The sequence below is a fragment of the Nycticebus coucang genome, chromosome 10 (assembly GCF_027406575.1).
Source record: "Nycticebus coucang isolate mNycCou1 chromosome 10, mNycCou1.pri, whole genome shotgun sequence".
Classification (NCBI taxonomy): Eukaryota; Metazoa; Chordata; class Mammalia; order Primates; family Lorisidae; genus Nycticebus; species Nycticebus coucang.
Window position 1 is genome coordinate 8,407,053 of NC_069789.1, and position 25,866 is coordinate 8,432,918.

At 38.4% G+C, this 25,866-nt stretch overlaps 1 protein-coding gene and 1 non-coding gene across 4 annotated transcripts in view; one reads left to right on the forward strand and one right to left on the reverse strand.

Annotated features, from left to right (window-relative positions):
* AHCTF1 (AT-hook containing transcription factor 1) overlaps window positions 1–25,866 on the forward strand; it is an 85,796-nt gene that overhangs the window by 7,004 nt on the left and 52,926 nt on the right. For all 3 annotated transcript variants that reach the window (XM_053606746.1, XM_053606744.1, XM_053606745.1), the window contains exons 2-7: window positions 3,567–3,694; window positions 6,004–6,257; window positions 11,522–11,702; window positions 17,973–18,180; window positions 20,134–20,250; window positions 24,970–25,054. In XM_053606746.1, the coding sequence (XP_053462721.1) occupies window positions 3,574–3,694; window positions 6,004–6,257; window positions 11,522–11,702; window positions 17,973–18,180; window positions 20,134–20,250; window positions 24,970–25,054 (966 nt within the window). In that variant the 5' untranslated portion in view covers window positions 3,567–3,573. The remainder of the gene's footprint in view (window positions 1–3,566; window positions 3,695–6,003; window positions 6,258–11,521; window positions 11,703–17,972; window positions 18,181–20,133; window positions 20,251–24,969; window positions 25,055–25,866) is intronic.
* Window positions 17,153–17,278, reverse strand: LOC128598019 (small nucleolar RNA SNORA11). Its single transcript, XR_008383540.1, has one exon. It is a non-coding gene; the product is annotated as a small nucleolar RNA SNORA11 (small nucleolar RNA).

Below are 25,866 nucleotides of genomic sequence, written 5' to 3' on the forward strand. Positions count from 1 at the left end.
TATTTTCCTGCTGCTTTGCATGCCTGACAGTTTTTGATTAGATACCAGACGTGATGAATTTTACCTTCCTGAGAACTAAATATTGTTGCATTTATTTACATATGAACTTGTTTTGGGATGTAGCTAGTTACTTGGAAATAGTAACTAGACTATATAGTAACTAAACTTGGAAATCATTTAATTCTTTTTTTTTTTTTTCTGAGACAGAGTCTCTCACTGTCACCCTGGGTGTAGATTACTGTGGTGTCATAGCTCACAGTAGCCTCAAACTCTTGGGCTCAGGAGATCCTCTTGACCCACCCTCCCAAGTAGCTAGGACTACAGGCACCCACCCCAGTGCCCAGCTATTTTTAGAGACGGGGTCTTGCTCTTGCTCAGGCTGTTCTCGAATTCCTGAGTTTTAAGTAATCTACCTGCCTCAGTCTCCCAGAGTGCTAGGATTACAGGTATGAGTCACCATTCCTGGCCTACATGTATTTTTTTATAGCTTTTATTGCTTAATAATATATTGTGATTTTGATTCGTATATATTTTTTTTTTGTAGAGACAGAGTCTCATTTTATCGCCCTTGGTAGAATGCTGTGGCGTCACACAGCTCAGAGCAACTTCTAACTCCCGGGCTTAGGCGATTCTCTTGTCTCAGCCTCCCGAGTAGCTGGGACTACAGGCGCCCGCCACAACGCCTGGGTATTTTTTGTCGCAGTTTGGCCAGGGCGAGGTTCGAACCCACCACCCTCAGTGTATGGGGACGGCGCCCTACCCACTGAACCACAGGCGCCGCCCATGATTCATATGGTTGCATAAAGCTATAAATCATTCTGATTGCTCCATTGAGTTTTTCCCCTGATGAGTTTTAATTTTTTTCTTTTTTTCTTTTTTTTGGAGACACCATTTCTTTGTCCTACGTGAAGTGCAGCAGCGTCATTATAGTTCACTGCAACCTCAAACTAATGGGTTTGAGTGATCCTCCTGCCTTAGCCTCCCAGATAGCTGGGACTATAGGCGCATGCCACCACACCAGCTAATTTTTCTGTTTTTTAGTAGAGATGGGCTCTCATCCTCAGGTTGATCTCAAACTCCTGATCTCAAACAGTCTGCCCACCTGAGCCTCCCAAAGTGCTTGGATTACAGGCATGAGTGAGCCACTGTGCCTGGCCTAAATTTTACTTAATTTTTAAAATTTAGAACTAATGTTTTCACATTTACTTGATAATTTTCTTCATAACTTTTTCAGTTTTTCCCTCAGTAAGTTAAATTTTTGATTTCCACATGTTAAACATTTATTTTCTGTTCTCTGGTAATTTCAATATCTGAAGTCTTTGGTAGTCTGATTCTGCTGGTTGTTGATCCCTGGTATCCTTGTATTTTTTTTTTTTTTTTTTTTTGTAGAGACAGAGTCTCACTTTATGGCCCTTGGTAGAGTGCCGTGGCCTCACACAGCTCACAGCAACCTCCAACTCCTGGGCCCAAGTGATTCTCTTGCCTCAGCCTCCCGAGCAGCTGGGACTACAGGCGCCCGCCACAACACCCGGCTATTTTTTGGTTGCAGTTTGGCCGGGGCCGGGTTCGAACCCGCCACCCTCGGTATATGGGGCTGGCGCCCCACCGACTGAGCCACAGGCACTGCCCTTTTTTTTTTTTTTTTTTTTTTGTAGAGACAGGGTCTCACTGTACCACCCTCAGTAGAGTGCCGTGGTGTCACACGGCTCACAGCAACCTCTAACTCTTGGGCTTACGCGATTCTCTTGCCTCAGCCTCCTGAGCAGCTGGGACTACAGGCGCCCGCAGACGTCCAGCTAATTTTTTTTTTTGCAGTTTGGCCGGGGCTGGGTTTGAACCCGCCACCCTCGGCATATGGGGCCGGCGCCCTACTCACTGAGCCACAGGCGCCGCCCCTTGTATGTTTTTGTTATTTTGACCATGAGCTCATTTTCTCTGGAACATCAGCTTTAAGAATTCTTTGAAGTTCCAGAAGGTGTATGGTTATTTCTGTGGGTTGCTTGCAGTATTACCAACCTGAGACTAATTTATAATAAATTATTCCCTTGAGGATTTTCATATAACAGCTTGAATTCTGGCCTCAAATTTGAGTGAAAGAAAAAAATTTTTTTTCTGAATAGAGACTCAGAGCTTTGGTTGTTAAGGTGGACAGCTTTATTACTTTCCTGTCCTGCATAATGAATGTTTCTCTTTCTTACCTTTATTTAGGGTTGTGACATATAGACCTATAGAATATAATGAGACTGATGGAAGGCTCTCACCAGTTCTCTTAACTCTAAGCTTTATCTTCTATGTATCCCAGAGTGCCTGAAACAAGATCAGAGACACCAGGATTGGATTTGGTAGTTAACCCATAAGGCCAAAGCCAGTTCATATGTCTCACAGAATTCCTTCCTTCTCATCACTTTTAGTTTTGCCAACTCAAATTCAGAAAGATACTTTTGTATTTTTTTTTTCTTTTTTTTTTTGTAGAGACAGAGTCTCACTGTACCGCCCTTGGTAGAGTGCCGTGGCGTCACAGGGCTCACAGCAACCTCTAACTCCTGGGCTTACGCGATTCTCTTGCCTCAGCCTCCCGAGCAACCGGGACTACAGGCGCCCGCCACAACGCCCGGCTATTTTTTTGTTGCAGTTTGGCCGGGGCTGGGTTTGAACCCGCCACCCTCGGCATATGGGGCCGGCGCCCTACTCACTGAGCCACAGGCGCTGCCCATGTATTTTAAGCAACATTTTTGGTTGTTGATAATGGAAAGAGTCATTCAGGGAAGCTAGTCTTCTATATATTAGAACTGACAGATAATTTTATATTTTTTCTATTCAGTGAAAGATATATACCAAACTCTATTTCTGAGGTTTCTGTGGATTTAGACATTTTTTAACGGACTTTCCTCCCCTTTTATTGAGTTAATTTCTTTTTTGCTTTTCTTTTTTTTGAGATAGATTTTCACTATGTTGCCCTTGGTAGAGTGTGGTGGTGTCACAGCTCACAGCAACCTCCAACTCCTGGGCTTAAGCGATTCTCTTGACTCAGCCTCCCAAGTAGCTGGGACTACAGGTGCTGGCCACAGCATCCAGCTATTTTTTTTTGTTGTCCTTGCAGTTGTTGTTTTGCTGGCTGGGGCTGGTTTTGAATCTGGCAGCCTGGGTGTATGTGGCTGGCGCCATAACCACTGTGCTACAGGGTCGGAGCCTGAAGAGTTAATTTCTAATGTATATCAGTTTTTTCTTTTGTGAGGAGTGATGTATTCCTTGGAAGTAAGTTAGACAATAAGATGAATTGCAGCGAACCAATTTTCAAAGACTCTAGGGAATAATGTATATCCTTAGGACATCTGGCTTAATGAATCTTCACTTTCCTAAGGCTGTTTGGGAAATATTTTCTTAGGAGGGAATACTTTAGACCAAGGTCCACACAATATGTGTTTTGTAACCAAATTTTAGTTTTACTTTATTTTGGTGTGATGGATTTTTCTTTTTTTTTCTGGTTGTAGATAAGCAAAATACTATAGCAAAGTATTATAGCACGAATGTATCATAATAATGCTATCCTTTAAAAATATTTACAGTGGAAGTATGCGTGACTTAATTGCTCAAGTGACTAGTCGTCTCCTGCATTTCCCAGAAGTGACTATTCAGGCCCTTGCAGAAGATGAAATAACATTAGATTCTGTGCTTCGTGGGAAGTTTGCTGCAGGTAAAGATAATGTTATGTTGCTGAACATTTACTAATATGATTGATTTGCAAGATAAGTAATATGTATATATTATAGTTTATTTAATGTAGAAAAATAGAGAAGAACAACCTGGATAGAGTGGTCTTATTTAAATATATAACATCTATAATTACATATTACAAACTTTAGAACACATCATCAGTGAATCTCTGGGGGTTAAATTTTCCTTATTAGAAATCCTGGTAACAGCCTAAATGCCCGCCAACCCAGGAATCTATTAACAAGTTGTGGTATATGTATACCATGGAATACTATTCAGCCATTAAAGAAGATGGAGACTTTCCATTCTTTGTATTAACCTGGATGGAAGTGCAACACATTATTCTTAGTAAAGCATCACAAGAATGGAGAAGCAAGAATTCTATGTACTCAATTCTGATATGAGGACAATGACCTAGTACGTGGTGGGGGCTGGGAGTAGGGGAGAGCAAAGAGTGGGAAGAGGGTTGGGGGCTCACGGTGTGTGGCACACCTTTGGGGGTGGGACACAATTATAAGAGGGACTTTACCTAACAGATGCAAAATCAATGTAACCTGGTTCTTTGTACCCTCAATGAATCCCCAACAATTTAAAAAAAATAAATCCTATGTATTTTACATCTTTTAGTGTTAGATATCAATATTTAGAAAATAGAAATAACATAACAGTTGTTTTTCTTCATCATAATCAATAAGTTTTATTGATGGTGAGTTTGGATTAGTACCTAAGTAGTCTTATGAATAGAACAGTCTGACTATAGGGCTCTAGGTAATACAAAATTTTCAGAAAATCTTACTTTCTAGTACCATTAATCTGAGCATGATCTAAATATGTAGTTTAGATTGTATAGGGCAGAAAGGAAGTGTACTAAAGAAGCCTTTCATTATAGATTTCAGTCTAATGAGGAATATTGCAGAAGGCTTTTCTAAAAATAAATTTTATAGCCATCTTCTCAGGAGGAAGGCAGCAAAGCATATGTATGTACCAGTCATTTAGCTGTTTACAATGCTATCCTCTGGAATGTTAAAAGTAGCAGTAATACTTACTAATTTCAGATACTGTAATGACTTTTCATTAAAGCAAGTGTAAAACTTTTCTACACAGGCACTGTTCTGTATAGCTGAGAATCAAACAGGTTAAGTAACTTGATCCCAATTACACAGATGGTGAGTGGCAGAAAGGAGCTTTGAAGCCTGGCATTCTGGGTTCCCACTGTGCCATCTTCCTTTCTTAAACTATGTAGCTTCCCTCACCTAGTTGGATGCATGATGGACATCTCAAATTTAGTAGTAAAAGTTACTACCATTCATCTGATACCTCAAGCAAAAATTAAGGGTTTGCTCTTGCTGCTTCTGTTATACTCACCTCTTTATATCTAATTCTTCGGCAAGCACATCCTGTTAATTGTTAATTGTACTTCTAAGGAATCTCCAGTCCATCTTTTCTCTATCCACACAGTCACCAACAGGCATCATCTCCTTACTTCTTTGTGCTCCTCCTGGTGGTTCATTCTTTGCTTAGCAGCTGGAGTAACATTTAAAAACATAAATCAGGTTGTTATTGACCTGCTTTACACCCACTGCTGACTTTATATTACAGGCAGAGTGAAATGAGTAGTGCGTTCTAAAGGTTCTAGTGTTTCCATTTTTATGCTAGTTGTGTCTTATCGTCTCAGTTAAATTGTGAACTCAGGGGCGGCGCCTGTGGCTCAAAGGGATGGGGCGCCAGTCCCATATGCTGGAGGTGGTGGGTTCAGATCCAGCCTCGGCCAAAAACCACAAAAAAAAAAAATTGTGAACTCAGGGATAGTCTCATGTATTATGTTTTATAACTGCCATATCTCCTGGCTTTAATCTTTTAGGGTATGATTGATATAGTAAAAGTATGCTTTCGAGTTAGATTTGGGATCTACTTCTGGCTGTGTTGTACTTTGTAACTGACTTTGTGCAGATTAAACTCTTTTAAGCTTTAGTTACCTTATCTCTGTATTGAGAAATGATAGGAATAAATGAGATAATTATTTAAGCACATAATGTGGTGCATTTACCAAATGATTACTTGATTATTGCAATAGTAGTTGCTCAATTTATTTTTTAATTTGAGGATTACTCTGTTCCATAAATGCTTAGATTTCAATTTGGGAATAATATGTAAAGTTTTATGTAATGAACCTGTATTTATATTTGTGTGTGTGTGTATATATGTAAAAGAGCTAACTGGTTATTGATTTTGTTGTGTTTGGACAATATTAAAGTAAGTAATATTTTTGCTTTTTTAATTTTTTCCTAGGAAAAAATGGACTTGCTTGCTTGGCTTGTGGTCCACAACTTGAGGTAGTAAATTCTGTAACAGGAGAGCGGTTATCTGCATACAGATTCAGTGGAGTGAGTGAACAGCCTCCCGTAGTTCTAGCAGTGAAAGAATTCTCTTGGCAGAAGAGAACTGGTTTATTAGTAGGATTGGAAGAAGCAGAAGGAAGTGTTCTTTGTCTTTATGACCTTGGAATATCAAGAGTGGTTAAAGCAGTTGTTCTTCCTGGAAGGGTAGGTATTATTAAAGGTATCTGGACATTGCACAGGTTGTTTACTTTGTGAAAATGCATTAAACTATACATTTATAATTAGTGTACTTTTATGTGAATGTGTAAAAGCTCAAAATAAAAAAGAGGTTAAAGATACATTATCCAAGAAACTCAACATTTAAAATGTTTAATTTTCTTTTTCTTTGTTCAAAAATTCCAAAGTAAAACTAGCAGTGACATCTAATGTTCTAATATGCTTTTTTGTGAAAAGTATCATCTGAGTCTTGTTCTTATCTCCAGATGTGTTTTGTGATGACACACACAATTTATAACATGTATTCATTGCTATGGAATTTTTAAGATGTTTTTTCTGTGTTAATTTGAGCCTGTAGTCTTGGAGCTATATGGAAAACATGTCACTATTGAATATGTTTGTATTTAAAAACATACTTAAATAATGGGTTCATTTATAATCACCATTAATTTATTCTAACATATGTGAGCTTTCCATATGCCAGATACCGGATAGTAATTATAGAAGTACTTTGAATTCTGGTTGTTTCTTCACCAAGTTTATTGCTGCTTTTCTGTACATGGTGAGAAAAAAGTATATGCTTAGAAACACACACACAACTGTAGAAGAATAGAATTTTTTCTTTCCATGGTGGGGGAAAGTGTGTACTTATACATAAATATATGTATGTATGCATTATGTAAGGTATATAATTATAGAATATAATTAAATCAAGTTATATGCTAGATTCTGGAGATAGATATATTAATTGAACTTGATCCATGCTTTTGAAAAGCTTATAGTCTAGTGGGAGAAAATAACAAGATTATATTGTAAATATAATACTTTGATTAATTTATGTATTTGGAACATGGAGAATATCTGGATAATTTTATTCTAAAGAAGTGGACATTTTAGGTAAAGAGAATGAAAAAAATAGCAGTATATGGAGCATTTGGGAAAGTAGACTTAATTTAAAAGGCCTAGGTAGAGGGGGAAGAGGAATTAAGGCCAGAAATGGTGACAGTTCAGATTGTGAAAGATCATGTTTATAATTAGGGGTCTTCTCCTAAAGTCTGTGGTGAAGGAGGCTGGCCTGGTGGCTCATGTGTGTAATCCTAGCACTCTGGTAGGCTGAGGCAGATAGATTGCTTAATCTCAGGATTTTGAGACCAACCTGAGCAATAGCAAGATTCTGTCTACTGAAGATAGAAAAATTAGTCAGGCATTGTGGTAGATGCTTGTAGTCCCAGTTACTCAGGAGGCTAAGGCAAGAGGATTGCTTGAGCCCAGGAATTCGAGGTTGCTATGAGCTATGATGCCACAGTACCCTAGCCTGGGTGAGAGAGCAAGATTCTGTCTCCAAAAAAAAAAGTAAAGTCTGTGGTGAAGTAATTATAAGTTTTAAGCAGAGCTCTCATGTAACAAGCTCCCTTGGATTGGGTTGGAGAGGGTATTGTGAGAATAGAAACCAGCAGACTGTTGTGGTACAGGTAAATAATGATGAGGAAGTGAATATCAAAGAGAAATGGAGAAGTTGGGACAGAGTCAAAATATATACCAAAGGGAATATGATTGGGGTTTCTTGATCATTTGGCTGAGTAATTGAGAAGAAACAAGTTTTCTGAACTGGTTGCTCAGTTGAATGGATGGTTGGTATCATGGAAATGGGAATATAACATCAGGAAAATATTGGGGAAGTATTGATAGATAACTTTAAAAGAACTGCCAACTAGCTTTAACTGTCTTCTAAAATTAGGAAATGTTATCAGTCACTTCTTACAGTGTTTGTATGAGGAGTGCAAACTGAGATTCCATACCCCTGACTGGGGATTTGACAAGAATATGCCATAGTGTTTATGGACATTATTTAAAATAATTAAAAAGGGAAAAAGTTGATGAAGCTATAGCTTTCAGAATTAGAAATACTATGTAATGTAAAGAGCCATTCTTTTGTCTGTAACAATAAATTATGGCCTGAAAAAAACTTATTTTGGGGGGGGGGGGGACAGAGGCTTACTTTGTTGTCCTTGGTAGAGTGCTGTAGTGTCACAACTCATAGCAACCTCAAACTCTTGAGCTTAAGTGATTCTCTTGCCTCAGCTTCCCAAGTAGTTCGGAATACAGGCACCCGCCACAATGCTGGCTATTTTTAGAGATGGGGTCTCGCTCTTGTTCAGGCTGGTCTCGAACTTGTGAGCTCAGGCAGTCCACCTGACTCGGCCTCCTAGATTGCTAGGATTATAGGCGTGAGCCACTGCTCCTGGCTCTGAAAAATATATATATATATTTTTTTATAGAGACAGAGTTTCACTTTGTGGCCCTAGGTAGAGTGCCATGGCATCACATAGCTCACAGCAACCTCCAACTCTTGAGCCCAAGCGATTCTCTTGCCTCAGCCTCCCAAGTAGCTGGGACTACAGGTGCCCACCACAACACCTGGCTATTTTCTTGTTGCAGTTTGGCCGGGGCTGGGTTTGAACCCGCCACCCTCCGTATATGGGGCCGGCACCTTACCAACTGAGCCACAGGTGCCGCCCCTGAAAAATATTTTTTATTTTTTTTTTTTGAGGCAGAGCCTCAAGCTGTAGCCCTGGTTAGAGTACTGTGGCATCACAGCTCATAGAAACCTCCAACTCCTGGGCTCAAGTGATTCTCCTGCCTCCATCTCCCAAGTAGCCGGGACTACTGGTGCCTGCCACAATACCTGGCTATATTTTGGTTGCAGCCGTCATTGTTGTTTGGTGGGCCTGGGCTGGATTCAAACCCCAGCTTAGGTGTATGTGGCTGGCGCCTTAGCCGCTTGAGCCACAGGCGCCGAGCCTGAAAAAAACTTTTAATGTACAAATCTTGATATCAGATTTTCTCTTTTCCTTGTAGTACGTTCATTAGTACCAGATGAGAATCCCTGTATCTGAAATGCTTGGGACCAGAAATGTTTTCAGATTTGGGGTTTTTGGACTTGGGTATTACATTAATAGTAGAAATCAAACAATTTATTTAATCACCATGTTATCATATCTAATTAATTTTCGTTAAATGCCGCGGACTGCCGGTCGATGGGCCTCAGTCCGAGGGTGCTCAGGGAGAACGGTACAGGTTGGTTGAGAGGTCGACGCAGGAAAATGACAGTCTGCACACAGCACTTGGTGAAGTAAGCAGCTGCAAATTTTATTGAGTTTAGAAGTTGGTATTTATACATTTTCTTCCCAAGGTTCAAACAATGCAATCTTTATTTTGCTTATGCTTGTAAATTATCTTTGTGTCTGCATATGTGGTTTATCATGCATTACATGTTTTCAAGGTTTTGCTCTCCGGAGGGAGGTGGTTTATCTTTAACACCTGGTTACTTCCCCTTATCTAGGAATGTCAAGGCTTGTGACTTCTCTCAGCTCTGTAATTGTTCTCAGTTTCTTATAATTTCTTTTAAAAATAGCTGAACATATTCTTTTACGTATAATGCTTGACTACTTCTATATATATTTTCTATATATTTTTACTCTTATTAGTAACTATACTTTGATTCATAATTAATTGTTTGTTAAACATTAAACTACTCTATTGATTTGTATTACATATGAAAATTAGTGAAGTAAGATGTTTTTCTAAGTAAAGTTTTATTGCAGGTGGTGATAGTGTATGTTATGTTGGAACATCTTGTTTGCTGTGCCTGCATTGTCTCAAGTCACTGACATTTATGGTAGGGACGTGCTGTTGTGCAGGCTCTCTTGGAGCCACTGAGTCTGACACAGCCATTCTTGCTGGTTTTAACCTGGATCAGTAAATCACTGTGTTTGTTTAAACTCTCATAGTTCATTCTGACAAGACAAACAAGTATTCAACAAACATAGAAAGGTTTGTTACCAACGTGCCATAGTTCTCTTGACTGATTGCGTTCATACAATAGTATGCTAGGCAACATTTCTGTCGCTGTGCACACTGGAGGTGCTGGGGGCTTCGCTCCCGAGAGCACTAACCACCTTTCCATGCGTTTTACAACGCGGACAGCGCCGCCTCGCAACGGCCACTTGCCAGGAAGCCGGCAGTTCCAGTTGCCGTGGGTACGGCAGTTAAAGTAATAGGAAACAGAAAGAAAGCTAAAATAAATTGTGGACGATTAGGTAAACATTTAAAATTTGTCACGAGATGATGGAGAAAAATGTGACTCCATAAAGTAGTTAAAGTAATCATACTTTAAATAACACAAATTGTTATATTAGTTATCTACTTACTGCCAAAGCTTATGTGAAGTCCATTAGAATATCACCCTTTTGGGCCAGGTGCAGTTGTTCACGCCTGTAATCCCAGCCGTGGGGAGGCCAAGGTGGGTGGATTGCCCGAGCTTATAGGTTCAAGACCAGCCTGAGCCAGAACGAGACCTCATCTCTGAAAATAGCCAGGTGTTGTGGCGGGTGCCTCTAGTCCCAGCTACTTGGGAGGCCGAGGCAAGAGAATCTCTTAAGCCCAGGAGTTGGAGGTTGCTGTGAGCTGTGACGCCATGGCACTCTACCAAGGGTGACAAAAAGAGACTCTGTCTCAAAAAAAAAAAAAAAAAAAAAAAAAAGAATATCACCCTTTTAAAGAATGTTAAGGCATAAACATCACTTTAAAAAATCTTGTTTTTTATTTCTTAAAGGGTAAACAGTAAAATTTTCTGCAATGATTTATTTGTTTTTACTCTTAGGAGAAGCAGCTATATATACAATCCTAGAGTAGCTGGTTAAGGGCTTTGGAGTGAGAACAGTTTAGGTTTGAGTTTTACACTTAATGATTGTATGGCTTCCATAATTCTTGGCTAATTTTTCTAAACTTCAAGTTATTTTATCTTTATTTATTTATTACTGTTTTTTTTAGAGACAGGGTCTCACTCTGTCACCCGGGCTGGAGTACAATGGCACAGTCATAGCTCATTACAACCTGAATCCTTGGGTTGAAGCAATCCTTGAATGTTGTGAACATTAAATTAACCAATTAGCACAGTGACTGGCACATAGTTGGCTCTTAGTAAGCATCAATTATTTTTCCAATTATATGATTTTATGTGTATTGAAATAATGATACAATAATTTATTTGAAGATTTCATTATATTATTCAAGTCACAAGAATCAAATTTAAATTTATGATTTTGTATTTGATTATGTTTATATTTTGTATAATGAATAGCCTTCATATAATGGATAACCTATTTACTTTAACTTCAAAAATTTTTGTGGTGTTAGTTGTGTTTTCTCGTTTTGTAGAAGAAAAGCAAATCATATATTCTGTTTTCTAGGTAACAGCAGTTGAACCTATAATTAATCATGGAGGAGCGAGCGCAAGCACTCAGCATTTACACCCAAGTCTGCGCTGGCTTTTTGGTGTGGCAGCGGTAGTAACTGATGTTGGACAGATCCTTCTCATTGACCTATGTTTGGATGACTTGTCATGCAGTCAGAATGAAGTAGAGGCATCAGGTAATTAGTAGTAATTTATTAGAAACCATTAGTTGAGCACCTGAATATGCACTTTTTAAAAAGTAGCTGATTTTCTTTTTTTAATATGAAACTTACTTATGTATCTTTGTTTCTTTTATTGTCTGAACCTGGGTATTGTAGATACTTCTTGCATGAGATACTCTTATTTTGTTGATAAAGTGTTCATAAACTAAAATAGGCCTTGGGAAAGATAGTGATACTGATTTGTTTCCAACTGTATACTTGAATAAGATTATTCATAAGTAAATGCCAGAACAAAGGCTAAATATAAGAAAATTTTGTCTTTATCAGCCAGTTTATTTTCCAGCCATGTAGATTTTAACTTAGTGTTTCTGGCATATTTATATTCCTCTGGTAAGGCTAAGATAGGAAAAAATGAACTAATTAAGAGATGACAGTAATTGAAAGTCCTTACTCACAAAATAAATCCTAAAATATAACTGATGCTTTTCAAATTTTATAAAAAGTGAAGAGAGATAATTTTTTTCCCTGTAAATGCTTATTATTTTTGTTAGTTTTTTTTGAGACAGAGTTGTACTATGTTGCCCTTGGTAGAGTGCTATGGCATCACAGCTCACAGCAACCTCAAACTCTTGGGCTTAAACGATTCTCTTGCCTCAGCCTCCCAAGTAGCTGGGACTACAGGCACCTGCCACAATGTACGGCTGTTTTTTGGTTGCAGTTGTCATTGTTCTTTAGCAAGCCTGGGCTGGGCTTGAACCTGCCAGCTTCAGTGTATGTGGCTGGCCCCCTACTCACTGAGCTCTGGACGCTGAGGGTATTTTTATTAATCTTTTTAAAGCATATTCAGTTTTGTTAAATTATGAGACTGCTTTAAGTAGAGAGGAAGAGCTAACCTAAAAACTCTAAAAAAGTGTGTATTTTACTTCTAAGTTTTTAGTAAAGAACTGTCCTGGAAAAGGTTTTGACTTTGAGGGCATTCTTGATTTTTAAAGACAGCCTAAAATATCAGTGTAGATCTTTTCATTTATGGATCAACTAAGAAAAAGATACAAAACTATCTCCCTATTTGCATTTTATCCAGTTTCTAGTGAACATAACTAATAGTTCAGTATCGGCCAAGTGCGTGGCTCATGCCTATATATTCCCAGTACTTTGGGAGGCCAAGGTGGGGATTCCTTGAGGCCAAAAATTTGATACCAGCCTGGGCAACAGAGCGAAACCTTATTTCTACAAAAAATAAACAGTTCGGGGGAATGGTGATATATACCTGTAGTCCTTGCTACTGGGGAGGCTGAGATAGGCACCTAGGATTTTGAAGCTACAGTGAGTTATGATTATACCACTGCACCCTAGGCTGGGTAGCTTAGCATGACCTTGTCTCAGAAAAAATTGTCAGTGTATAACAGTTAGGGCGGCGCCTGTGGCTCAGAGGGTAGGGTGCTGGTCCCATATGCCGGAGGTGGTGGGTTCAAACCCAGCCCCGGCCAAAAAAAAAAAAAACTGTAAGTGGGAGGAAAAGATAAGAACTTAACAGTTATGAACACTATTTGGGTGATAGTGCACTAATACCTCTGACTTAAGTATTGTAAAAGCAGTCCACATAACAGAAATATTTATACTCCCTTAATATTTTGAAATTAAAAATAAGCTGAAAGGGTAAAAATTATATTTGACTAGAAATCACTGAAGAACAAAATCAGTCTGTACAAAATTTTAATATGCAAAATACGACCTGTATAAATTGGACTTGGCAGAAAATCCTCATAGTGATAAAAGATATATCTTAAAATCTGGTATTTATAAATAAGTTAATATGGTTCTAGGTATAGTTTAAATGAAAGAATTGACTAGCAAAAACAATAAACCTTACTTTATAGAATTTTAGAAATGGCTTGACTGCTGTTCATAGAAAATTTAATCGAAGAATTAAATAAGCTTGATGAGCTTTTGTTTTAGAGTATGTTTTGTGGACGTTATAGATAAGACTAATTAAAATGCTTTTAGTCATAATGAGAGAGTACTCTACAGGTCAATATGGTAGAGATTAAAACATCCTTTATTTCAGAAGTCAGTAACCAAAGGCTGCGCCTGTGGCTCAAAGGAGTAGAGCGCTGGCCCCAAATGTCAAAGGTGGCGGGTTCAAACCCAGCCCAGGCCAAAAAATGCAAGAAAAAAAAAAAACAGAAGTCAGTAACCAGTAGGTACATAAGTATAATTTCATAATGAAAGTCTCTGGGATTGTGATCATAACTAATTCTGAATTTTGAGAATTAGAAAGCAATTGAATTTTGGGCAGCGCCTGTGGCTCAGTGAGTAGGGCGCCAGCCCCGTATGCCGAGGGTGGCGGGTTCAAACCCAGCCCCGGCCAAACTGCAACCAAAAAATAGCCGGGCGTTGTGGCGGGCGCCTGTAGTCCCAGCTGCTCGGGAGGCTGAGGCAAGAGAATCACATAAGCCCAAGAGTTAAGAGGTTGCTGTGAGCCGTGTGACGCCACGGCACTCTACCCGAGGGCGGTACAGTGAGACTCTGTCTCTACAAAAAAAAAAAGAAAGAAAGAAAGCAATTGAATTTTATAGCACAAAAATTTTAGGGTTTAATGTAAAATTTATTTTTTTGTTTATAAAATGTATTATCACAACTATTCAGACTTCACAGAAATAACACCAACACAGAAAATGAAGGTCTAATATAACAATTTTTCTTTTTCATCTTTCTAAATCACTGCATATAGAGTCTACCTTATTCTTTTGAATAAGTTTATAATACTCCATTATGTGAACTTTTTATTTTGGCCAAATGTAATCACTTGTTATTCTCCAAATAAATTACCCCCCTTCGTAACAAGGGAATCTGCTCTTACGCAACTTTTATATCAACATGGGTCGAATTATTTTCGTTTTTAGAAATTTCAGTCCTTTTCAATTAGATAAAAGAATATAAAAATTCCTAAATATCTATCGCCCAAATGCAGGTTAATTTTCAAGATATACCATAAGTGTGTCTGGTTTCTTTCATTTTTTAATTTCCCCCTTTCTTTTTTCCTCTGTTAATTTAAAGCAAATATGGAGGCTGGGCATGGTGACTCACATCTGTAATCCTAGCACTCTGGGAGGCCAAGGCGGGTGGATTGCCTGAGCTCAAGAGATCAAGGCGAGCCTGACTTGTCTCTACTGAATATAGAAAAAGTAGTCGGGTATTGTGGTGGGCACCTGTAGTCCCAGCTAATTAGGAGGCTGAGGTATGAGGATGGGTTGAGCCCAAGCGTTTGAGATTGCTGTGAGCTATGACGACATCACAGCATTCTACCCAGGGTGGCAGAGTAAGACTGTCTCAAAAAAAAAAAAAAAAAAAAAATCAGCAAATATGGAGGATATTTTACTACATAACCATAATGCCATTAATTCCTAACAACATTAATATTAATTATTTGGTATAGTCTAATATCCAATCCATAATCAAATTGTGGTGATTTTCAAAAACATCTTCTTACATTTGGATTGAAATTCAAACAAGAGTCACACTGTAATTATTTTTGACAGTTTTATCTCAGGTCTCCTTGAATGTACAGCAATCTTCTTTCTATCCTCTCTTTTTATTTATTTTTTAGTGCCATTGCCTTGTTGAAGAACTTAGTTATCAGGTATAGTGTCCCACATTTTGGAATTAATTACATGTTTTCACGTGATGTCGTTCATATTTTCTTTTCTCTGCAAATATAAATTAGCATTAATTATAGATTAAGATTTAACATTTTGGAGGTACTGGGAACTTCTTGTTTTGTCATATCAGGAGGCATAGTCATAGTGATCAGTGGGTTCAGTTGCTGACAGCATGATCCTTCCTTTTTTAAAGTTTTCTCATCAACCTTTTAAACTAGTGGTTCTCAGTCAAGGATGAAGTTTGTTATCTAGGAGATGTTTGGCAATGGTAGAAGACTTTTTTGATAGTTACTGTTGGAGTGAGATGGTGGTTCTGGCTGATAGTAGTCTGAGACCAAGCGCGCTGTTAGTATCCTACAGCATATAAGATAATCCTTCACAGAAAAGAATTATCTGATCCAAAATGTCAGTACATAGTCCTTAATTATCATTGATGAATATGTTCCAAGACCCCTACTGGATGCCTAAAACCTCAAATAGTACAGAACTCTATATGCAGTTTTTTTCCTTATAAATAAAGTCAAGAACTTTCATTCACTTTTTTATTTTACTTTTTTTTATGTTTTAGTTTTTTGTTTTTGTTTTTTGAAACAGAGGCTCACTGTGTCACCCTTGGACTACTGTGGCATCACAGCTCACAGCAACCTCAAACTCTTGGGCTTAAGTGATTCTCTTACCTCATCCTCTCAAGTAGCTGGGACTATCGGCACTTGTCATAATGCCGGCTATTTTTTTGTTGCAGTTGTCATTGTTGTTTAGCTGGGCTGGGCTGGAACCTGCCAGCTTAGGTGCATGTGGCTGGCACTGTAACCACTGTGCTATGGGCACCGAGCCAGTTTTTTAGTTTTTTGAGACATAGTTTCACTCTGTGCTCTGGGTTTAGTGCCATGGCATCCTAGCTCACAGCAACCTTAAACTCTTGGGCTCAAGCAGTCCCTTTGCCTCAGGCTCCCAAGTAGCTGGGACTATTGGCGCCTGCCACAACACCTGGCTAGTTTTTCTATTTTTATTATAGATAGGTTTCTCTCTTGCTTAGGCCGGTCTTGAACTCCTGAGCTTCTGTGAGCCACCACGCCTGGCTTCACTTTTTTATTTAAAGGAAGGACTTTACAACTTCTTGTTGGGATATCCAAATTTTGTGCATCTCTACCCTTATGCTTTGGGGCCATTATTAAATCCAATAAGGGTTACTTGAACACAAGCACCGCAACTCTATAATAGCCTGATAACTTAGATGGCCACTAAATAAATAAGGGTAGTAGCATGTGTAGTATACGTAACACTGAACAAAGGGGTGATTCGTATTCCATAATGGTAGGAGATTTTATTATGTTACTAGGCAGTGTGCACTTTAAAATTCATGAATTATTTCTGGAATTTTTCATTTAATATTTTTGGATTGTGTTTGTCCACAGGTAACTGAAACCGGAAAGCAAAACTGCAAATAGAGTAGCAAAACTGCTACTGTATTGCCAAGATTGAAAAACCCTACTTGTAATTGTTTCATTTGTTGAGATTGTTACATGAACTTCTTATTTCATCAAGGGCTGCAAAATGATGATTTTTAAATTCTGTCTGAAGAGCTTTCTCACTAACTAGGGCTGTTGGTTACCCCGAAATCCAATGTGTACAGAAAAGGCAAGATAAATATTTACTAAAAGAAATAATACTAGTAATACTAATTTTTTAAGATTTTTCTAATATTTTATTAGAAAATTTTTCAAACATATGGTACAATTGAAAGAATTATACAGTAATCACCTGTATACCCACCACATACATTAAAATTTTTTTTTCTTCTTGGGAGCATGTAGGGAATTTGTAGGGAAGACACAAGTTTTGTGTCCCTCATCACAGTGACCCCAGATTCTTGTTGGGTGTATTATAAACAGAGGAGCCATTCTTCAGGCCTCCCTGCTCTGAGTATACCAATAGTATTCATTTGCAGAGTCAGAGGGTGATAGCAAGTTCCTTCCAGTGTTTCAATATAAGGCCTTTAGTAAATGAGAGTGAGTCTTCCCCTTCCCTCATTGGTTAGAGTATCACGAGTCCATGAGGTTTAACATGTTTAATGTCCTTCATTCATTTTCATTGTTTTTGATGCTCAAAATGTCCAGTCTCTGCTAATGAGAGCGCCCTTCATACTATTTGACACGTTCCCTCTAGCCTTTAATAGCATCCTAGATTACTGGCATAACGTGTATCAGGCTCCTGTCTTACGTGTTTTCTTCCCCAGACCTGGAATCAGCCCTTCCACCAAGAAAAGTGTTTAGGTTGTACGTCTAAATGTCAATGAAGAAATAATCAGCTTTATTTGTAATTGTTTAAGAAATTGTTTAACCCTTTAAAAAAAAATTCTGCCTTATATAATATTTGAGATGTATTGACCTTTTAAAAAATTACAGAATTAAATTTATTTTTTAATCATAGCATTTAAATAGATAAGGATGGCTGTTTTCTAGTTCGGCATGCTTCGTTATCGCTAATCCTTTTATTTTAATTGAGTCAGTTGAGTTTGGGGCTTGAATAATGGATGACACATTTGCTTTTATTCCATTCATAGTTTTTTGATGTTGTTTGTCTAATTTTTGTTTTTATTTTTAATTTTTTTAATTTTTGTTTTTAGATCTTGAAGTTATAATTGGTATCCCAGCTGAAGTACCACACATCAGAGAAAGCGTGATGAGAGAAGGGCGCCATCTGTGTTTGCAGTTAGTAAGTCCAACAGGAACGGCCATTTCAACTCTTAGTTACATAAACAAGACAAATCAGCTTGCCGTAGGTTTTTCTGATGGCTATCTAGCACTTTGGAACATGAAAAGCCTGAAAAGAGAGTAAGTATATCTTTTTAAAAATGAGCATACTGAGAAGAGTAGAGTAGATTGACAGTTGAATGACTGGTTGAGTATGAACAAATTTGATATAATAAGGAGTGACTTAACATGAATTTAGGTTGATTCTTTTTAGTGTTATTTAAAAGTCACTGTATTTTGTTTGCTAATAAAGCATGACTCTGAAGATAAACTACTATATAGTCATGGGCCACATATGTGAAAGGGATCCCATAAGATTATTATTGTTTTTTTTTTTAGAGACAGGGTCTTGCTGTGTTCCCCAGGCTATCGTACAGTAGCTTAGTCATACTTTCCTGCAGCTTTTAATTTTGGGGCTTCACATGATCCTCTGATCTTCTGTCTCAGCTTCCCTAGTAGCTCTAAGATAGATGACCTTTTTTATATTTAGATACTCAAATACTTACCATTGTGTTACAGTTCCCTACAGTATTCAGTTATAGTGACTTGCTATATAGTTTTGAAGCCTAGAAGAAACAGGGTATATACCATCTAGGTTTGTATAAGTGTATTCTATGTGATGTTCACATGGTAACAGAATCGCCTAATGATGCATTTCTCAAAATGAATTGCTGTCCATTTTGACACATAACTATGTGTATAGTATGAGTTCTTTCAGAAAGGTTCTCCCTATAATCATCTATGGAAAGTGGCAGTTTAATAAAGTTCTCAGTTGATGGAAAAATAGGACTTTGAAAATTCAGTTATAAAATATGAATGTTCAAGTCTCACTATAATTATATTGATACTTCATCTATGAAGAAAATTGCCTATAACACTGAGAAAGGTGGCAAAGAGAGGTATTAGTGTTTTGTTTTTTTTAATTAATTTCGGTTAAGAATTAGGTTACCTAATTCTTTATTTGACACTTAAGTTGTGTATTTCTGTTAAGAATTAGGTTATCTAATTCTTTTTTTTTGGCCAGGGCTGGGTTTGAACCTGCCACCTCTGGCATATGGGGCCGGCGCTAACTCCTTTGAGCCACAGGTGCCGCCCTGGTTATCTAATTCTTAATTTGGCACTTAAGTTGTGTATTTATTTCTCCTTTTCTCTTTAGGCGTATTGGTGTACTTTCTTAAGTAATTTATCTTATAGGAAGTTCTTCATAACTCTGCTGTTAAACATTTATTAGCTTTTGTCTCTGAATTGCTCCTAAAGAAATACCTGAAGAACCGGTCTTCTACAGCAGTGTTTTCTCCTGGCTAATTATGGGGGCTCCTGGGAACTCTTCAGTTTACAACTCATCTTCTCTTTAATTCGTGGGGAAATTGACTCTAAAACCCAAGTGACTGGAATGGAGTATTATGGCAGTATTTTCTGTCTTTGTGGGGTACCACTCGTGGGACAGCAATACATAATTGTTGTAACTCTTTTTTTTTTTTTTTTGTAGAGACAGAGTCTCACTGTACCGCCCTGGGCTAGAGTGCTGTGGCGTCACACGGCTCACAGCAACCTCCAACTCTTGGGCCTACGCGATTCTCTTGCCTCAGCCTCCCGAGCAGCTGGGACTACAGGCGCCCGCCACAATGCCCGGCTATTTTTTTTTTTGTTGCAGTTTGGCCAGGGCTGGGTTTGAACCCGCCACCCTCGGCATATGGGGCCGGCGCCCTACTCACTGAGTCACAGGCGCCGCCTGTTGTAACTCTTTAGGAACCAGTTTACACATACATACATGCATGTACATTACACGTATACATGTAACTCTTCTTGGTTCTACCTGGCAGGCAGATGGGTGCCATGGCCACAGTGGTGATGTCTTGTGCCCTGTGCAATTTTGAAGATAAGGTGACTTGGCCATGCCCCTCAAATCGCTTAATTGGGGGAGTTGTATGAATAGTAGTTGCTTAACCAAAATTCTTACATGAGGCACCTTCTTCCTTTTCCATACAATTATAACTTACAAATATGAAATGTCCTAATTTTTGTTGGTTTCAGATATTACACACAATTGGAAGGTGGAAGAGTTCCTGTATATGCTGTTACTTTTCAAGAACCTGAGAATGATCCTCGTAATTGCTGTTATTTATGGGCTGTTCAGTCTACACAAGATAGGTAAATGTAATACATACATTAAAAAAAAAAATCGTCGGCTTGGCTCCTGTGGCTCAAGCGGCTAAGGGGCCAGCCACATACACTGAGCTGGCGGGTTCAAATCCAGCCCAGGCCCACCAAACAATGACGGCTGCAAGTAAAAAATAGCCGGGCGTTGTGGTGGGCTCCTGTGGTCCCAGTTACTTGGGAGGCGGAGGCAGGAGAATCGCTTGAGCCTAGGAGTTGGAGGTTGCTGTGAGCCGTAATGCCACGACACTCTACCCAGGGCAACAGCTTGAGGCTCTTTCTCAAAAAAAAAAAAAAAAAATCATCAAAACTGATACAATAGTTATTTTCTTTTGCAAAGCTTTGTTCTTGTCTTTTTTAGTGAAAGCAGTATAATTGAGTGGATTAGTGAGTGGTAGCTGAAATTATTTTAAAAGTTAAATGATTGATTCTACTTGTTTGAGTAATTCTGAAATTATCAGTAAGAAGGAGTTACAGAGTAGGCGACTTCTTTTTACCTTGGGCAATTTTTATGATAGTCTACTCATAAGAAAGAACATCTTTTCTTATTTATAATCTCATTTCTTTTTTTCTTTATTATAGTGTATTCCTCTTTTATATTTGTTTACTTCCACTTTGTTTTCTAGTCTTACTTAGCTTTTACAGTTTATATCTAGTATTAATTCAGTTAATCTTAACCTGTCATAAGCTCTAATTTCCTTCCACCTAAGGGTAGTGAGAAACCTCTCCTTTTCACTTTAATTTCTAACTGGTTAAGCTTACTTATTTCCAGTGCTAGAAAACAAAAGTCTTGATATTCTCTTATTCTTTGGTATTTAATTTTTTGATGATGAAACAGTTAAGTTTGAAGTGTAAATGCTTTGTTTGAAGTGTAAATGCTTTGAACCTCCGAGCTCAGGAAATCCACCCGCCTCGCCTCCCACAACGCTGGGACTACAGGTGTGAGTAGTATATTCTTTTCCTAAGTCCATCCTACTGTACAGATTCTAGGTACCTCAACTATAATCAGGTTTGGTTGTGTGTTGGCTGCCCCTTACTTTTATGTTTGGTCTTACCCAACACCGTAGTCTGTCAATGAATGAAGACTTGCTTTGCCACTTTTGAAACTTATCAATCTGGAGAAAACTGAAATGAACATGTAGAAATAGTTACTGGGATTCACTTCTTTGAGTTATATCCATATTCCTAGCAGGAGTGGGGAACTTGCAGCCTTCTGATTTCAAGATTGTTCTTATTTATTTATTTGCTTTCAATTTCAACTGGCTTTCACTCTTCTTAGTTTGAAGTAGTTTTTGTTGTTTTTCTGTTCTTCCTTTAGCGATTCTCTTCCCTTTTTGCCTCCCAGGTAGCTGGGATTACAGGTGCCCATCACGACGCCCGGCTTTTTTTTTTTTTGGGGGGTAGAGATGGGGTTTCACTCAGGCTCACTCGTGCTCATACTGGTCTTGAACCTCCGAGCTCAGGAAATCCACCCGCCTCGCCTTCCACAACGCTGGGACTACAGGTGTGAGCCACCACTCCCGGCCAAAATTGTTCTTTTTTAAGCACCAAAGGAAGCAAGGAAAGAAGCTCTATCTTTCTCTGCTGCATCCTGCAATAAAAGGATTTGTTCATAGCCGGGCGTTGTGGCGGGCGCCTGTAGTCCCAGCTGCTCGGGAGGCTGAGGCAGGAGAATCGCGTAAGCCCAAGAGTTGGAGGTTGCTGTGAGCCGTGTGACGCCACGGCACTCTACCCGAGGGCGGCACAGTGAGACTCTGTCTCTACAAAAAAAAAAAAAAAAGGATTTGTTCTGTAAAATTTGGATTCAGTCAGAAGGCTGTAGTTAAGGACCTAGAAGGTCGTATGTGACCTTAAGCCTACAGATTCCCCACCCCTTAAGACTCTATATCAGCGGTTCTCAACCTGTGGGTTGTAAGCCATAGGAACTGTTTTAAAGGGCCGTAGTTAAGGACCTAGAAGGTCGTATGTGACCTTAAGCCTACAGATTCCCCACCCCTTAAGACTATATCAGCAGTTCTCAACCTGTGGGTTGTAAGCCATAGGAACTGTTTTAAAGGGCCATGGCATTAGAAAGGTTGAGAACCACTACTCTGTATGGTGGGGAATGAGGGATAACTTTTACTGAAACAATCTCTGCATTCATTTCTTTTTCCTTGCAGTACTGTCTCTTGGGGTGATAAGTTCTATACATTTATTATTCTTTATGGTGGGTTTTTGTTCTCTTTTACTTTTTCCAGATTCCCACACTAAAGCCTAAAGGGGTTCCCACTTACATTTTGTAACATGGTGTATAAGTCTATATTCACTTTTACCATTCCACTCTTGATTTTATGGATTTTGTAGAGTTTTAATCTTCTTAGTTGTGTAGGTGATGCCCACTCTGTCTTAAAAGTGTGTATGCATTCTAAGCACAGACGAATTACAATGTTAAATATAGGCAAGTAGTTTTCTGTTTTGCTTTTGGTGATGCTCAGTACTAACTTACTCTTACTACCTGTAACACATTGAATGATTAACATACTGGAACAGTTTGAATTGTAAGTTGGATTGTTTATTCCTAAATTATTTACTTTGCATTTGTCAGTACTGTTGATGTGAGGTTTCTTTTGAGATCTGGTCTTTGGTTGAAACCCTTGAATTAGCGAGTCATGCACCTCATTGAAAATCTGGTGAAGGCTCTGATAAATATTTGTCTGTGTCTGTGTATATATGTAATGTGAATAACATTGTGTACAGTTTAAGGAAGCTCACAAACTGTCCTAAGTCTACCCATCAGACCTCAGATTAGAATTCCTGCTTTGAATCATTCTTAGACTAATCTCTTTTACTTTATGTATTCCCCTTTGGTCATTAAATCTCCAGTACCTTATTGGTATTAGTAGATTAAAATATAAGTATCTATGTTTAGGTTGTAAGTCTTAAATCAGGAAGACAGGTGGTATAGTCTTTTTTCATCCCCATCTGAGCAATCTTTTGAACAAAATAAAAGAGGAAGAAAAAATCATTGTAGAGTGAGTGTGTGACCATAAAATTATATGGGTATAGATCTTAAATTGTTGCCATAGTGCTCATTAATTATAATAAAAGCCACATTTAGTTTCATAATATGGAAAAGTGAATGAAACTGATTGGTATTCCCTTTCACCTTGTTTGTATGGAGCCTGTCCTATTACTTGGTTTTAGAGGCTATTTGTCTTTGCTTTATGGCCATGTATTTATGCATTTAATGCAATTCTTGAGCATCTACTGTGCACCAGTAATTGTTTTAGGGAATATAGCAATGCATAATAAGACAGATAAAATTTCTGTTCTTTTAGAGCTTATATTTCAGTGAGGAAGAAAGAGTAAATAAACAGACCAATACATTTATTTAATATAATTTCAGGTAGTGATGTTAAGTGCAGAAAAATAAAGTTGGGAAAAGGGATATAGAGTAGTGGAGTAGAGGGTACTGCTGTTTGAGCTGATGTAGCCAGAAAGACTTGAATGAAGTTGGAACAGGGAAGGGGAGAGCTATGGAAAGATCTGGAAGAGAAGGACACAACAGATCTTAGTTAAATGTCTCAAGAAAAAGTAAATCCAGTAAGGGTGGAACACAGAATAATTGTAGATGAAGTCAGAAAAGTAGAACTTGTTTACATATAGGAATATGTAGGCTAGAATAAAGAAAGTGTTTGAATTTGGTCTGGTTATCTCAGGCCAGTTAAGTTAATTTGTGATGGTAAGGCCTAAGCATTAGTATTGTACCAAAAGCTCCTCTGATGATTCTGATAATAAATAACCAGGGTTGAGAGCCAGTGGCCTGGATGAATGAGAAATACAGAAAAGAAGACAGCTGTAAACTAAGCCTTAAAACCTTCCAATACTTAGAGATACCTGGAGATTGAGAGTAAGAGGGCGAGGTAGCCAGCAAAGGACTAGGAGGAGATAGTATGGCAGGAGGAACGTTAGGAGAGTATATGGTGTGTGAGAAGCCAAGTAAAAGAAATTTTTTAAGATGGATCAGCTAGTAATAAGAATTCAGATTTATATCATGTGGCTCTAGAATCTGTGCTCTTAACACTTACTATATACTGTATACTTGAGTAGTACAAATTAATTTGGTATCTTTGCTTTGTGCCTTTATTATATAGCTCCTGTGCTCATGGCCCAGGGGAACATCTTCATTTAAGCAGAGTAGCAAGATGGAAAAGAGACCAGGAAGAAGGAGCAAAGGACATGTTGCCTCTTAAGAATAGTTCTTTGTAGTTGGCATGGGCTAATTCTGTTATATCCCATTGGCCAGTACTTGGCTGCAAGGCTACTGCATCTAACTACAAAGGAAACTGGGAAATGTAGTAGATATTTTTGGTAGCTGTGTGTCTAAAACATACCTGTTAAAGAAGGAATATTTGAGAAGGAATATTCAGTTATAGGCTCTGCCACATAAGATATCACCTATAGCAGTGGTTCTCAACCTTCCTAATGCCACAACCTTTTAATACAGTTCCTGTGGGTCACGACCCACAGGCTGAGAACCGCTGACCTAGAGTATATAAGTAACATGAGTTTAGCTAATTAGAATCAATGAAAAGTAAAAATCATTGTTTCAAAGGATTAAATTTTATGAAAACCAAATAAAGCTAAGTTTATTACAGTGATCTTAGTGTTAGACAGTAGGAGATGTTTAATGTATTAATATGATATTTAGTGTATTTCCTCTGTTTCTTTCAGTGAAGGGGATGTTTTGAGTTTGCATCTGCTTCAGCTGGCCTTTGGTGATAGAAAATGCTTGGCATCAGGACAAATCTTTTATGAGGTAAATGTTAATTGTATTATGGGTTTATATTACCATTTTGTTCATTATTTCCTGATTTTAAATGTTTCTGTTTTCAGATATTGAAAAGCCGTTTTTAACATTTAAGTTAATACTGTTCATAGTATAGTAGAAGTATTAAATTAGGGATCTTCTCTAGATCAGAATATCTAATGCATTAGAGGTCTGTTTTAACTGTTCACCATGGTGGCACTCTTCCCTAGGGATCATTTTTCTCTACAGTGAAGGGAATGGACTGGTCTCAAGCCGGTGGCTTTATTGATACTGAGGAAAAGTAATCCCACTTTGTTGATGTAATATATTGAGCAGTAAGTCCTGGAGTAACTTTAGAAGAGAATATATGCATCTAGACTTTTAGATGTCTATCTATTTTTCTGGCTGAATTCCAGAGGAAATAGTAGGGGTGCTGTTAATAGCCATATTTTGCCAATCCTTACATGCCTGCCTCCAAAATAGGCTTTTTTTTTTTTTCTCGAGACAGCCTTAAGCTGTCACCCTGGGTAGGGTGCTGTGGCATTACAGCTCACAGCAACCTCTAGCTCCTGGGCTCAAGTGATTCTCCTGCCTCCGTCTCCCAAGTAGGTGGGATTACAGACACCTGGCTATCTTTTTTGGCTGCAGCCATCGATGTTTGGCGGGCCCAGGCTGGATTTGAACCTGCCAGCTCAGGTGTATGTGGCTGGCGCCTTAGCCGCTTGAGCCACAGGCGCCGAGCCAAAAAACAGGCTTTCTTAATCTAGGTTTTAAGGGGTATATTGTTGGGTATCACATTATTCAAGCATCACATAAATCTC